Source organism: Microtus oregoni, unplaced genomic scaffold (assembly GCF_018167655.1).
Source record: "Microtus oregoni isolate MIOR12 unplaced genomic scaffold, Mior012 000057F_ref0000458, whole genome shotgun sequence".
Lineage (NCBI taxonomy): Eukaryota > Metazoa > Chordata > Mammalia > Rodentia > Cricetidae > Microtus > Microtus oregoni.
Window position 1 is genome coordinate 8,322,760 of NW_024543833.1, and position 16,522 is coordinate 8,339,281.

The 16,522-nt window shown below is 40.1% G+C and overlaps 1 protein-coding gene across 4 annotated transcripts in view; it reads left to right on the plus strand.

Annotated features, from left to right (window-relative positions):
* Ptpn2 (protein tyrosine phosphatase non-receptor type 2) overlaps nucleotides 1–16,522 on the plus strand; it is a 60,630-nt gene that overhangs the window by 7,086 nt on the left and 37,022 nt on the right. For 2 of the 4 annotated variants that reach the window (XM_041639313.1, XM_041639314.1), the window contains exon 2: nucleotides 7,049–7,139. The exons of the other annotated variants lie outside the window; for them this stretch is intronic. In XM_041639313.1, coding sequence (XP_041495247.1) covers nucleotides 7,049–7,139 — 91 coding nt within the window. The remainder of the gene's footprint in view (nucleotides 1–7,048; nucleotides 7,140–16,522) is intronic. 4 annotated transcript variants of the gene reach the window in all.

The window sequence follows — 16,522 nt, forward strand, 5'->3', positions numbered from 1 at the left end:
ATGTTACTTTTAAGATACTGAAATACCCTGACCTGCAGAAGAGAATTCATCCATCTGTAAATTCAGTTAGAACTTAGAAACATAGTTGCTTTTTAAGGTTTGAGACCTCTAGGTCTATTCATCAAGAATTTCCAGATAATCAGGCATAGTGGCACATGCCTTTAATCCTAGCACCTGGGAGGCAGAGGCAGGCAAGTCTACATAGTGAACATAGTGAGACCCTGTCTCAACAAAACAACAAATTTTAGCCAGTAGCATGTAGATGTTTTGGAAATGCTGAGGGCCAAGGATGTTATCTTGACTGCCAGCAGTGTCTTTAAAAGTAGGTAGTGAAAGGAAGCTTGCAGTGAAGACTGGAGAGTAATAACTAAGAAAGAAGGAAAGAAAAGATGTTGAAGAATATGGAGGGTTGATAGTCCACAGGGCCACCTGCTTGCTACATGTGGAGCAAGTACAATCAAGGGCTCATTGAATTGAGCTACTGAAGATCAAATTTTTATTTTTATTATTTATTTATTTATTTATTTATTTATTTATTTTTCGAGACAGGGTTTCTCTGTGGCTTTTTGGAGCCTGTCCTGGAACTAGCTCTGTAGACCAGGCTGGTCTCGAACTCACAGAGATCTGCCTACCTCTGCCTCCCGAGTGCTGGGATTAAAGGCGTGCGCCACCATCGCCCGGCTATTTTTTTGGTTTTTCAAGACAAGGTTTCTCTGTAGCTTTGGAGATCTGCCTGCCTCGGCCTCCCAAATCCTGGGATTAAAGGCGTGGGCCACCTCCGCCTGGCTGAAGATCAGATATTTAAAGGCGGTTTTAGTGCAGTACAGTTGTGCCTAGTTGGGAACAGAAGGTTGGGAAAAGTGCAGATAAGTGTAGATGTTTGAGAAACAACTTGAAGGGAAGAAGTGAGGAGAGATGGCTAAAAGGAAACAAAGTTATTTCTCTTCTTCATCTCTTTATGACTGGTTTCCCAGGCCCACAATGTAAAATTCAGCCCTTCTGTCTCACACACTGCACTGGTGGTGCCTCTGTGGCTTTACTTCCCATGGCATTTTTCTTTTTTCCCCCCTGTGTTCTGTTCTTGGAAATGTGTGTTGTGTATTCACCTTCCCCTTGAGGCCTTTAGAATGTAATTTCCTTTGCACAACTGCTCCCTCTTTCTTTCCCCTATTGCTTAACACCTCCTACTCGAGTCTGAAGTTGCACTTCCTTTGGGAAGCTTTCTAGCCTACCAGCCCATGCTGGATATATATGAGCAACCCATCAGGATTGGAAAAATGGCTCAACGGTTAAGGCACTTGTTCTTGCAGGGGAACTTGTAATCCTTCTGCCTTCCCCAGAGTGCTGTAATCACAAGCATATATACCACTGTGCTCAGAATATTTTGAATTTTAAAAGTAAGCATTGGTTACTTCAACAAACAAAACACTTGTAAACTAGGCGTGGTTATGTGCACATGTGATCCCAGAATTTAGAGGTTTGAGGTCAAGAGGTTTGCTGTGAATTTGAGACCAGTCAGGGTTATAAAGCAATAACCTTTCTAAAAACAAACAAACCAACCAGGCATGCCTTTAATCCCAGCACTGGAGATTAAGAGGCTGGTGGATCTCTGTGAGTTCTACAGAGTGAGTTCCAGGATGAGTTCCAAAGCTACAGAGAACCCTGTCTTGGGGATGGGGTGGGGGTGGGGGGAACCAACCAAACAAAAACTTTGCAAGAAATGTTAGCCCTTTTAGGTTGATACAATGTAGAAAAAGAATATCATTTGACACAGAAAGCTTTTTTTGTTATGTGTGTAAGTATAGTCTGTTCATGCCATGTGTATATAGAGGTCACCTAAAACTTTTGGGAGTATTTCTCTCCTTCTATAATTGGTTCTAAGGATCAAACTCAGGTCATGTCTTAGGGTTTCTATTGCTCTGAAGAGACATCATGACCACGGCAACTCTTATAAGGGAAACATTTAATTGAGGAGGGCTCAATTCTAGTTTCACAGGTTTAGTCTATTATCACGATGCGTGGTGGCATGCAGGCAGATGTGATGCTTGAGTAATAGCTGAGAGTCCTACATCTTGCAGGCTGCCTGTGAGATTATGGGGGCCATTACATTCAAACTACCACATTCTATTCCCTGGCTCACAAAACTTTGAACAGTATCATATTGCAAAATTCATTTAGATCAACTTTAAAAGTCCCCATAGTTTATCACAGTCTTAACAGTATTTTAAAGTTCAAAGCTCAACATCTCTTAGCTATAATCACCTGTAAAAATCAAAATCAAAAAGCAGATCACATGCTTCCAATTTATAATGACACAGGATATACAAAATGCAGGGAAATACTGGACTTAAAGCAGGACCAAAAAGTCAACTGGGCAAACTCCAAACTCTTCATCTCCAAGTCTGAAGTCAAAATGTTCTTCGGATTTCCACCACTCAACTTTGTTAAAGACTGCAGCACACTTCAAACAACAAAGATTGCTTCCACTCACTCTTAGCAGCTCTCTTCAGCAGGTATCCCACAACTCAGGCATTTTTATTTATTTTTTTATTTGGAGTGGGGCTCAGTGGGGCTCTGGCTGTCCTGGAACACACTCTTTAAGTCATGCTGATCTGGAACTCACAGAGATCCACCTGGACTCTGGCATTTCTAGCATCTTAGGTTCTCTAAGGCAATCCAGGTTTCAACTTCACAGCTTCATGCAATGGCCCTTCTACTAGGCCTCCATTCAGGAACACCCTTGACACATGTCTGGCCTTAGCAACTTTATTCCATAACTCCTTTCTTCTATCCTTAACTCTAAAGCCGGAACCATATGACTGAAGCTGCCAAGTTCTGCTGCTTTCTGGGGCTGGAACATGTGGCCCCCTTGTTGAGTTACATCTTCACCAGCTTTCTGTCCTTCACTGCCTAAGCTTGGCTGTCCTGAAACTTGTTCTCTAGACTGGGCTGGCCTCAAACTCAGAGGTCTGCCAACCTCTGCTTTCCTAGTGCTGGGATTAAAGGTGTACACCTCCACACTTAGCTCTGAACTTTTCTTTAGTTCTTTTTCACAAGTTGGAAACTTTGCTGGGTGATTCCCTTTATTTATTTCTTAATCCATTTATTTCCTTGAACACAGGATTTAGCTCCATTCCACTTTTTGGTGCTCCTTTTCTCCTCAGAATTTACCTTTTGTAATTTACCATGCTCAACTTGCTCTTTTTCATTATAAATCTTCATTGTAGGTGCATCCACTTAAAAATACATTTCAGTATGTAATGAAGCAGAAAGATTTTAACCAAAAGGGTTTGCTTATCCCAGTTCCAATAACTGCACTGCAGTAAATTCCTCTCTTTCTAGAATTTGTAATTTAGACCAGTTATTACTTACTTAAAGTTATAAGATCTGGGGGCTGGAGAGATGGCTCAGCGGTTAAGAGCACTGACTGCTCTTCCAAAGGTCCTGAGTTCAATTCCCAGCAACCACATGGTGGCTCACAGCCATCTGTAATAAGGTCTGATGTCCTCTTCTGGCCTGCAGGAATACATGTAGACAGAATATTGTATACATAATAAATAAATAAATATTTAAAAAAAAGTTATAAGATCTGTCTCCCATACTCTCTTTCTCTCTCATACACACACATCATATTTCAAATTCTGAACTATCCCCAAAATTACATGTAAACAAATACATCTTTACATCTGTATATACATTTAAAAAACTGCATAGTCTTGTATTCAAATCTTCCTTACCACCAATATCTGATTCTCTTTAAAATAAGTTCTGGCCAGGCGGTGGTGGCTCATGCCTTTAATCCCAGCACTCGGGAGGCAGAGGCAGGCGATCTCTGTGAGTTTGAGGACAGCCTGGGCTACAGAGGGAGTTCCAAAGCTACAGAGAAACCCTGTCTCGAAAAAAAAAAAATAAAACAAAATAAGCCCTGGTGTATCCCTTGCTGGCCTGGTACTTGGCACTGTAGCTGAGGCTACCTTCCAACTCAAGGCACTCCTCACTCTCCCAGGTGCATGTGTCACCCAGGCCCAACAGTCCTGTGATTTTTTTTTAAAGATTTATTTATCTATTATGTATACAGTGTTCTGGCTGCCTGCATGCCTGCAGACTAGAAGAGAACACCAGATCGCATTACAGATGGCTGTGAACTATCATGTGGTTGTCAGGAATTGAACTCAGGACCTCTGGAAGAGCAGGTAGTGCTCTTAACCACTGAGCCACCTCTTCAGCCCTGTGATCTCATTTGATATGCATAGTATTATAAGTGATTTCCCCTTTTTGCCTCAAATGTGTTCCTGTGTTACATCTAGCAAGGCAAATTTTCTTTCTTTCTTTCTGTTTTTTTTTTTTTAATTTGGTTTTTTGAGAGTGTTTCTCCGTGTAGCTCTGGCTGTCATAGAACTTACTCTGTAGACCAGGCTGGGATTAAAGGTTTACACCACCATCCAGCAAGCAAGGCAAATTTATATTCAACTGTATACTTGTATGTAGGGCTTTTAAATAAGTTGCTGCCAAGAACATACCAAAGATAAATGAGCTATATTAGCTATTAATAGGTTATGTAAAATTTATAGTGTCAGGGTGTATTTATGTGGTTTTAGAGTTTATAAATCCATCATATGAAGGAGCCAAGTGAATTTGGCAAGATTGGTGTGATAGCACTAAATGTTCCATTTTTATATTGAGTAGTAGCATATTAGGACCTTAAGTGAAAAAATAATCCGACACATAGGTTGAGACAACATTAAACTTTCTAGTGCTTTTTTTCTCTCTAAATGCGCATTTTCAATCTTTCTGTCCCACATGCTCTTTTTTACTGTAAACTTGAATGAGAGCAATCAGTAATAATGCTGTTTTGAAGTTTCCTTCATAAAGAAGAGACTATTTTGCTGTTGATTTTGACTCAGTTTTCCCACTCCCTCTTCCTAGATGTTCCCCAAACCTTAGGTGTGTAGGAATGTTGTATGTAGACTTACCAGCTAACTGCCCAGCCCCTGCTCAGTTCTCTGCATTTTGACCAGTTGTAATTTCTGTAATGGTTTTGTCTGCTACAGGAAGCTTCTTTAATAAGCTGTGAATGCTATACTTATCTGTGGCTATATAAATAAGTATTTAGAATGGGGTTGGAAATTATACTTTGATCTTTTTGCAATACCAGTAATTTGTTATAGTATATACATATAATTGTCTCTAGGTTAAAAAATAAGAACAATTGACAGACAAGATATGTGGAAGATAGAATTATACAACAGAACAACTAAAGAGTCTAGTGAAGATGTTATGGAGGGAGTCCTGTCCTGCCCATTTTTATCACCACCACCCCATAAAAGAAATCACCAATAAATTTTATTTGTTCATATTTTCATTATTTTATTTATTAAATTATTTATTGAGTGGCCTGTAATTCACAGTGATCCAATTATCTTCAGCTCTTTGTTGAGATTAAAGGCACCTGCCACCATACTAATAAATTTTTAAAAATCCTATTTATGGTCACATAATTTGTAAAATTTCTTAGAATAAACATTTAGCATACTTTTCTTGAAGAAAAATGAATGATAATATGAGCTTTAACACAAGTGTGGTGAGTAAAAAGGGACAGACCTGCTTTCATTTCCATATAGTTAGTCTTTACCATTAAGCTTTAGGAACTAAAATTTGACAGTCTTAGTGACAAATGAGTCTTTGAAATAGAATTATTCTATGATAGAGCAAGTGTAACTGATGAATGTTAAGAATTAAGAAGTGGTACTAAGTTAAATAATGATTTGGAAAGCATAAAATTAAATTTCTTGTACTTTTTGGTTTTTGAGACAGAGTTTCTCTGTGTAACAGCCCTAACTGTCCTGGAACTTGCTCATGTAGACCAGGCTGGCCTCAAACTCACAGATCCTCCTGCCTCTGCCTCCCGAGTGCTGGGATCAAAACCACCACTGTCCTACTCTGTTGCACACGTAAGGGTGGCAATAGTGTTTTATATCTTGCAGAAATATTACAGTTAGGTTTAGTTTAGAAACATGTGTACTATGTTCCATTATTAAAAACTTCTGAGGGTTAAGGGGGTTTTACAGTATCAATCAAATCAACCCAAAGAGAGAAACACTAAGGCAAAAATAGAAAATAAGTTATAAAGTAGTATTGATGAGATCAACAATGGTCTTGTTTGGAAATACCAATGGAAAAAGTTAATTGTAAAAATGTTTTACAACTATGATTCTCTGTTTATATGTTGGATTTATGGTGCAGTTATAGCTTATAGACATTTATATCTAAAATAACTACAAAATCTTTCATTTTTTATAAATATTTTCTGTCCTCTGGGGTGGGAGTGGGGACCTGCTAAGGACTAATTATTGAATTTAGGGTTACTGGGAATTAGATGGAAATTTTAACAAAATATATGTTGAAAATTTGGTTTTTCACTGAAGGCCAAAGGGTAAAATTAAGAACTAGAAAGTGGAGCCGGGCGGTAGTGTAGTATGTCTTTAATCCCAGCAGTTGGGAGACAGAGACAGGTGGGTGTCTGTGAGTTTGAAGACAGCCAGGACTGTTACACAGAGAAACCCTGTCTCGAAAAAACAAAATAAGTAAACTACAAAGTGACCTTTTCTAAAATGGAGTGCTTATAGATCTTTAAAAAGGTTGATGCATCAAGAATGAATATTTGCGGGGTGGTGGTGGTGCACACCTTTAATCCTGTACTTGAGAGGTAAAAGCAGGTAGATAGATCTCCATGAGTTTGGGGCCAGCCTGGTCTACAGAGTGAGTTCCAGGACAGTCAGGACTGTTTCACAGAGAAACCCTATCTGGGCAGGGGGAGAATGTTTGTGTTAAATAAATAATAAATATTATTTTAAATATATATATTTAGAGTAATGTGAGCAAAGTCTGAACTTTCTTTTGTTTTGTTTTTATTTTTTGGTATAAGGTTTACCTGTAGCTTTTTGGAGCTTAAAATAAATGCTTAATGCTATTCTATATTGGCTAGGAGGGTATGTGTTGCTATATAAAATTTAATAGGGATATTAAAATATATTTTTGTTATTTTAAGGAAATTCGAAATGAGTCCCATGATTATCCTCATAGAGTGGCCAAGTTTCCAGAAAACCGAAATCGAAACAGATACAGAGATGTAAGCCCATGTAAGTACTGTGGCTTTATGTGCATGTGTGTTTTTCAGTTTGTTTAGGAGACAGGATACAGTGGAAATAGAGGGCTGGGGGTAGATTGACTAGTACAGCAATTTTTAACAATGTATATACTTTTTTGTTTTCTTTGAGACAGGGCTTCACTGTATAGTCCAGGCTGTTTTGGAAGTTGCTGTGTAGCACAGGCTGACCTCAAATTTGTAGCAGTCCTCTTGCTTCAGCCTCCAGAGTGTCGGCCACCACAGCAGGTGCACGCACATGTGTCAGGTGTCTTCCTTGATCACTCCTCACCTTACACAGCAGGGGTAGGGTCTTTGCTTGGACCCAGAACTCTATTTTAGCTAGTCTGGCTAGCCACACAGCTCTATTATAACTTGTACTCGGGGTGCAGTCCGGCTGCCATATCTGCCTGGCCTTTTATATGGGTTCTAGGGATTCAGAAGACATTCCTTACACTTACATAGCAAGAACTTTTCTTAGTCATCTTTTCGCCCCTCTTTGGTTTGAAGAGCATTTTTATTAGGTGTTCTAGCATCTGGTAAAATTCAGCAGTGAATCCATTTCTTGGTCTCAGATGAAGGATCCTTGTTATTCTTGCTTCCTATGAATGACATCTAAGCATTTCCTAGTCTCAGCTAGGGTTCCTCAGCTTTCCAATGAAGTGACCTCTGCCAAAGCTTTTTCTTCCTGTACAGCTCACTTCTCCAGGCTCCATAGCCACTTCCTGTGTTTCTTGTCAGCGCCTCTCCTCATCAGAGCCTTCGTTTAATCTGGGTGACCTAATGTCTCCCACAACAAATGATGGAGGAAGGTCATTGGTTAAATAAAAAGAAACTGCTGGGCCCTCATTGGTTAGAAGATAGGTGGGAGGAGTAAACAGAACAGAACGCTGGGAGGAAGAGGAGGTGAGCTCAGACTCCACAGCTCTCCTCTCGGGAGTAGATGCCTCAGAGAGACGCCATGCTCCCAGCTCCCAGGCAGACGCAGGCGATGAAGCTCCGACCCAGGATGGACATAGGCTAGAATCTTCCCGGTAAGCTCACCTAGGGGCGCAACACAGATGATTAGAAATGGGCTAAATTAATATGTGAGAATTAGCCTAGAAGAGGCTAGATAGAAATGGGCCAAGCAGTGATTAAATGAATACAGTTTGTGTGTTGTTATTTTGGGCATAAGCTAGCCAGGCAGCCGGGGTGCTGGGGACGCAGCCCCGCCGCCCTTATTACTACAAACAAACACCATGCAACACCAGCCTTCCAGTTCCTAGACCTCTTCAGCACTTTTTCCTTTGACCAACTACAATATTTTTGCCCAGGAGAAAGAAAGGAGGATTGCTTATTTTGCAGCAGGACTTTCTATGTCTCCTGTGCCATCCTCCAACGTGTGAACCTTTTGTCTCAGCCTCCTAAACCTACACCCAGCTTTTACCCTTGAAATCGTCAATTCTGTTGACTTGAAGGTTACTTTCCGTATTCCAGCACTGTTTTTGCTGTTTATTGTTTTGTTTCATTTTGCCTTTTTTGTTGTTGTTGTTGTTATCGTTTTTAACTATTTCTTTTGGTGTATTTACTTTTTTACAGCCCTGGGTTTTTTAATTCTTTGATTTTTTTTTTTCTTACTAAAGCGTTCCCACATCCTTCCCTAATCAATCTGATAACTATTTAGCTGTTATATTTTAAAATCTCTTTTATCTTAATTCTCCAATTTGTGAACCTCCCATTTTGGAACACTTTGTATTCTTCATTCCTTGGAGAGTTTAGAAAAAGTTTAGAGTCAAGAAATCTCACTTGAGTTATAATCTACTACCTGGAAAGTGCCTCAGCTCATAGTATTCCTGAAAACCAAGAGTAGAGCTTTGCTTCTCTGCTCATTTCTGTAAGCCATCAACTGAACTGGAGTGGACTCAGAATATAAAAGAGGCAGCAGTGAAGAAGCTAGAGCTGATTATCCTGGGAAACAGACAACCTTAGCAGAGCAGTCTGTAGCTTACTTAACTCTTGAACTTTTTTTTAAAAAAAGGTTTGTTTGTTTATTATGTATGCAGTGTTCTGCCCGCACATATGCCTGCAGACCAGAAGAGGGCACCAGACCTCATCACAGATAGTTGTGAGACCACGTGGTTGCTACGAATTGAACTCATGACCTCTGGAAGAGCAGCCAGTGCTCTTAACTGCTGAGCCATCTTTCCAGCTCCCAAATTTTGAACCTTTATATAGAAATGAAACTGTTTATTCTGTAAAAGAATAACCATGGAATTAAGTTCATGAGCGAATAGGCTGTCATTGAATTCTAGTTTTATAAGGAAACTCTTAAGAGTTGTTAAGTACACAAATAAACTGTTATCAGTACACTCATTGTAGTCATTTATGCAGAGCTTCTTCCTAGAGAACATATAAGTACATAAAAGGTTTCATGAGAGACTTGGAAATAGCTCTTTTATGCTTCTTTCCCTCACTCCCCTTTTTGTGGTTCTGGGAATTGAACCCAGGACCTGATACATCCTAGGCAAATGCTGTACTATGAGGTTACACCTCTATCCCTTTTATTGTTTTTCTTTTGAGAGAGCATCCTGTGAAGTTGCCCAGTTTGGCTTTTGAACTCAGTATACAGGCCCATGTAGGAAACAGGTCTTGAACTTTAAGGCCTGCTTCCTTGCCTCAGCCTCTTAAGTAACTGGAAGTACAGGTCTATCTCATTGTGTCTCAGTTCCCTTATTTGACCTTTTGTTTTCCAAACTCTACCCCCCCCCCATTCATCTATTGATCCCTTATCAAGTAGAAGCTTCCTCCTTCTTCACCTCACCCACGACTGGAGTATAATTGTTTTTTTTTTTTTTAAATATTTTACTTTTGGGCCAGGCGGTGGTGGCGCACGCCTTTAATCCCAGCACTTGGGAGGCAGAGGCAGGCAGATCTCTGTGAGTTCGAGACTAGCCTTGTCTGCAAGAGCTAGTTCCAGGACAGGCTCCAAAACCACAGAGAAACCCTGTCTCGAAAAACCAAAAAAAAAAAAAAAATTTTTTTACTTTTATGTCAATGTTAGTGTGTGCATACATTTGTGTGGGATGGGTAGGAATGTCCACATGTGGGCAGATGCCGGTGGAGCCCAGAAGGGTCATACATCCGGGGCTGGAGTTACAGGTTGTTGTGGGTTCTGGAAACCAAACTTCGGTCCTCTGCAACAGCATATTCCCTTAGCAACCCTGAGCTGTGTCTCTAGCCTCATTGAGAAGTTTAAGAACAGTGATACCCTGTTGGCACTTGGCATGCTCAGCTTTAGTAAATCAAGTTCATTCTTTACTAAGAGGAAACAGGGCGCTTTGGACAACTGGCTGATTTCCAGGACTAGAGCAAAGTGTAATCCCTTAGACAAGTGTTGTGACAAATGCCTGATTTCCCAGCACTCAGGAGTCAAAGGCAGGGGGTTTGTGAGCTAAGAGCCAGTTTGAATTATACTGCTAGACCCTGTCTCAAAAAAATAAAAATAAAAAGGGTTGGATATGATGGCACATGCTTTTAGTTATAGCACTCGGGAGACAGAGGCAGGCAGATCTCAGAGGCTAGGCAAAACTAGAATGAGACCCTGTCTCAAAAATTAAATGAGGGCTTGGCGGACACCTTAATCCCACACTCAGGAGGCAGAGGCAGGCAGATCTCTTTGAGTTCAAGGCCACCCTGTCTACAGATTGAGTTCCAGGACAACGTACCACGTCTTGAAAAACCAAATAAATAAATAAGGAAGAAAGAAGGAGTCCTCTTGCCTGGCGGTGGTGGTGCACGCCTTTAATCCCAGCACTCGGGAGGCAGAGGCAGGCGGATCTCTGTGAGTTCGAGACCAGCCTGGTCTACAAGAGCTAGTTCCAGGACAGGCTCCAAAACCACAGAGAAACCCTGTCTCGAAAAACCAAAAAAGAAAAAAAAAGAGTCCTCTTAAAATTTCTAGAAAGTAAGGATATGACTTAAACCACAAACAAAAATTGAGGAGTAGTATGTCATAAAGACACTCAAGCCAGCTTGAAGTCCACTGGTCAATCCCAGGATTATTTGAACATTAAGATGATTTTATACCTGATGAATAAAGTAGGAATCCATGAGTTTCTAATAATACTAGTATATAAATGAATAAGTAAGTTGAAAATAGAGAAAGTTCCACCTTTTTATAAGATGCTGAAAATACATGTTGAAACAAGTTATTTACATTGTTCTAAGGTATCCTTCTACTAAATATTTAAATACAAGGGGGAGATAGTAACTGCCCAGAAGAAATTAATACAGTTTCTGTGTGGTTATTTCGGGTGTAAGCTAGCCAGGCAGCTGGGACAAACAAGCGGCCCTCTCCTTACAACATCCAACTTCTTCAATTCTATCCCAAGCATTCAAAGCTGCTGCATGGCATAGAGTCAAGGTGTGGCCATCATATATAGACTGTCTTTGTACATCAGAATGATTGCATTCTCCACGAAGTTGTTCTTGGAAATTTTCCTTAACTCCAACCCCACTTCGTTGTTCAATGATCTTAGTCCACTGTAATTGAGGACCAGGTTCCAATATTGCTATAATCAAGTCTTTCCAGTCTTGTAGGACAATTCTGTTACTAGATGACCATGAATTTAACACCTGCCTTGCAAAAGGTGAATGTATACCACATGAGACTATTGCTTTCTTAAATCTCCTTAAAACTAACATTTCCACAGGAATCCAGTCAACTATTACATAGCTTTGGGGATACCTCTCATTTGGCAGTTGTTCCTATATAGGGACTGGATAAATTAAGGTTGGGTTTTTTTGGTAACCTTGAGGTATTCTTCTCTAATTTTATAATGTAATGTTGAAGTTGGTTCTCCTTTAAATTTCTCATCTTTGTCTGAGTATCTTTATTATCTGTTTTAGGAAGTTTTTCTAGGGCTTATAATTTATCTGTCAGAATTGCATTATTTTCTTTAGTAACCTTTTTAAAAACTTATCTTGGCACTCATCAACCAACTTTTTTAAGTAATAAAATAAGAATTACCAAACTGATAATGTTTATAATTGACATTATGTAAATCCCAGCTAAACTAATTATCCTGTCATTTAATTGTTCCATTATAAAGCATCCATTGTGAAATCATAAAGACTAACTCCCTCCATCATAATAGTGTTTCCCATTTTTTAATGTGGGAAAACACACACACACACTCTCTCTCTCTCTCTCTCTCTCTCTCTCTCTCTCTAAAACTGTTTACCCTCTTTAAGAATTCCAAGTTGTCTCACCAAATCTGCTGACGATGACAGTGAAGTGTAAGGCTCTCTGTTGTGGTATTGCATATCTGGGCAGAGAATACAGGTGGTGCACAGCCTGGCTGAGGACAGCTGAGGCTGATTGTGTGTCAGCAGCCTCGAGGCAGTGTCCAGGGAAGCCCATAACCCATGAGGAAAAGGACCAAAGAGCCAGCTGTTTGAATGGCAGACAAGAAAAGGGTATGGTGGAACATATGAAAACAGCATGTTTGACTGACAGGAAGTGAAAGCACAGAACTGCTTATGGCAGTGCTGGCTGGTTGTTAGGGGATAACTCTGGTGGTGTTGGGAGCCCAGGTACCTGTGGAGTTTGACGCTTGTAGAGGTTACTGTAGAGGCTGCAGCAGGAAAATGCCAGACTTGCTCAGAGGGCTTGGAAGAAAAAAGGAAAAGCTAATGGTGAAGTTACTCCAGCAGGTGCAGCTCGAGTAGGTTCCGGTGGATGTGAAGCCACAGGCAAGCGACTATTTTGTTAATTCGTGTCCCAGTATTTGGCCACCACATGAGGCGTTATTCTAATTAATCTTGTCAAAATAAAATCAGGAGTCAGATATCGGGGTGAAATCTTCTAATTCAAATCCCTCTAGTCTAAAAAGAATGAGACACTACTACTGTACAATGTAAGCAAAATGGGATGATAGTGTATCTACTTTGTCAAGTTGTGAGGATTGAGATAACAGCCCAGTAAGGTGTGCCACAGTGTCTGGCCTATCCTAATCATTAAACAGTGCTCTTTGGTAGCTCTAATTGATTTTTGTTTTGTTTTTTTGTTTGATTGGTTCATTTGTTTTGCAGAGTAAAGAACTGAAATGTTCAGACTTTCATGTGTGCTAAGATTTATATTTATTCTCCATGAAAATGATAGTAGCTATGAGGCTTGGGTGTAGCAGTCTTTGCATAGGACGCCTTGTTCAGTTTATGAAAAAGAATTTTTCTCTGTCAGCTATTGGAGTTGAACAATGTTGGCATCGCTAAAAGATACATTGAGTTCTTGTTAGAGGTACCACAAGTAGGTAGAGATTAGGAAAATACAAGCAGAAAAGTTAACTGATAATATTGTATTAATAAAATTGTCCTGTCTTTAACTTGTGAGTTAGTAATTGGTTTCTGCCATGGCGAACATGAACCCTCCCTTCTGTTGTTCAACATGTGAAACTCTACAATAGCAGAGGCCTTTAAGGTGGTGACAAATTGGATGAAATCTACAGGGTTCTTTTCTTCAGTTCATGATGAGTGTTGAAAGAGGAAGCTTCTGTGTGTCAGCCACAGACAGAGCAAGTCATTTCTTGAGAGCTGAAACCATTTCTCAGAAAACCCTGAGGGTAGGAGACAGAAAGGCTTCATCAGAAGTGGGTGGGCTTACTTTTTATCCAATTTTTAAGTTACAGTCCTGTTAGATACTGCATTTCTTCATTCAGTTGGTGGCAAGAATAAGAAGAGGTAATACCCTACAGAATAATAAATATGTTCCTTCCTGTGCTGCTGCTGGTGCTTTGAGGGATGGATAAGATTGCCCTCGGAAGTGTGATTCCTTTGTTTCCCTCCTTTATGCATCTTTTGAAAGATAGATACACACACACACACACACACACACACACACACACAGAGGTGGGGGGGAGAACCAACCATTGCCATAGAATGCTGATCAAGAAAGTACTGTGGACTTTGGGATTCAAGTTGTAGAGCCCTTCCCATTTTGATGATCTCATTTCAGAGAATCCTGGGCAAAAATAAAAACTATGACATTTTTTTTTTCCTAACTCGAAAGTCAAAAGTTTCCTTTGTTGGAAACAAACAGTTCAGGGGTTCCAAAGAGGTGATTCAGCAATTAAGGGCTCATGTGTCCTTTTAAAGGACTCAAGTTAAGTTCCCAGCATCTACATCTGGCAGCTTAGAGCTGCCTATTACTCTGTCCAATTCCAGGGGATCTGAAGCCCTCTTTTGGCCTTTAAGAGCATCTACATACACAGGGCTCACCCCTCCCACACATGTATATGTAAATAAAAATAAAACATTTTTAAAAATTTAAAATGAACAGTGCACAGATTTGGGAGTGACTAACACTAGTGGATCATGGAAAGGAAACAGTTAACTCCCAGGTTGTCAGGGGACCTCTCTGATGATGCAAACTGAGTACCTGCTAAGTAATCCCTAGTAAGTGATCCTTACAGGGTCCTTTGCCTTTGTTGGGCATTGGAATTGTGAAGTCAGGTTTTCAAGGTTTTGATGAGGATTTCACTTCCTGAAATGGATATATGTTGGGTCTTTTGATATTTCAAGGTGATATATTTCAGTTAACACACATCAAAAAAAGTTTTTTGTTTTTTTTTTTAAGAATTTCTTTGGAATCAAAAGTGTGTGTTTCTTTTTACTTTTTGTTATGAGGTCTTATGTAGTCCTGGTGGCCTGGAATTCACTGTATAGACCATGCTAGACTCAAACTGAAAGAGACCCTCTGTCTTTGCCTCTGGAGTGTTGGCATTGACGGTGTGGCCACCGTGCTCTGCTCACCATTTCCTTTTGAACCTAAATAATGAGACAGCTGTGCCCTTGACAGTTTGTTTTCCCGAGAAGACAATACAGATTTAGTCACCAGCTGTGCTTACTTGTAAAGTGCTGTCCTGATTTCCTAAGGATTACTATTTTCTGTTGTCATCTCTACAAAACTTAAAAATTGTCATTGAACCCCGAGAGATTGCACAGTGTCCCTTTGCTTTTGTTGATTGGATCAATCATTGTTAGACAATGAAGCAGAGCCCTGTGATGGCACTGGGCCTTGGGTGGCTTTCAGATAGTGTCCAGAGTCCTCTGTGCTGTTAGTCTCTGGGTGTGAATACTGTCTTTATAGTTTTGGGTTAAAGACCGAAGGAAAATAGCTGAATGGGGTTGAGCTTTTCTTCTAGTCTTGGCTTCTAAGCTCTGCCTTGGTCTGGGAAAGTGTTATGCAGATGCCCTGGCTTCTTAGCACCCTGTGTGTGGGCCTGACCTTCTGAGTTGCTTGCTGGCCAAAAGAGTATGAGTGTGTGTTTGTGTTTGTGTGTGTTTGGTTTGTAATCTTCCTGTGATTGAAACATGAGGAAATGTATTCCTTTGGGCGATACTGTACTGGAGTCTAGATTTTGGTGGTTGTTTTGCTTTCTCTAAAAATTTGCATTCTTCCATGGGGGTGTGCTATCCATGAAACATGTGGTCTTAATTTTGTTGAGTAGGAAGCTGTCCCTGTCTTGTACAGTGTGATAATTAAAGGATGATTGAGCTGTTAACAAAATAAAAACTTTTTCATAAGTGCTTGCTGACGTCATCTTTCTCAGAAAACTAGTACACGTGATTTACTTACTATAGCCAGATTGTAGTTTTCTTTTGCGGATGACATGTAATATTAAAGAGGTCTAGTGTTCAGTTCAACAGGAACATCCGAGATACATTGATGTGGAAACTAAAGCCATTTAGCATTTCTGTTCACATGGAGAAATCGGTTGGACAGTTTGGGGTTTTGTGTTGCTGTAGTTTTTTGTTTGTTTTTCAAGACAGGATTTTGCAATAGTTTTAGAGCCTGGCCTGGTACTAGCTCACACAGAGATCCACCTGCCTCTGCCTCCTGAGTGCTGAGAATAAAGGCGTGCGCCACCACTGCCTGGCTGCTGTAGTTTTGATTTTGTTTTTAAATTGGTAGCCCAGAAGTCAGGTATAATAGTGCACATCTTGAGTCCCAGCACTCAGGAAGCAGACACAAGCAGATCTATGAGTTCAAGACCAGCCTGGTTTACAGAGAGAGATTCAGCGCATCCAGGACAACACCGAGAAATCCTGTGTAGAAAAACCAAAAGAAAAAAAAGTCTTGGGTGGGGGCTGAAGGGGAGCAGCCCAAGCTTTGTGAGGTAGGCGAAGCAGGATTTTAAGGTCATTCTCTATTACATATCCATCCAGTTGAGAGCCAATCTTGGCTACATGAGACCGTAGCTGAAAAAACAAAGAGAAAGTGAAAAAGAAATGGAAAGAGATTAAATATTTAAGATAGATTTCTGAGGGGAATAGTTTGTCACAGAATATATTCTCTGAAGTTAAACATCATACATTCAATTTGTAACTTAGCTTTAT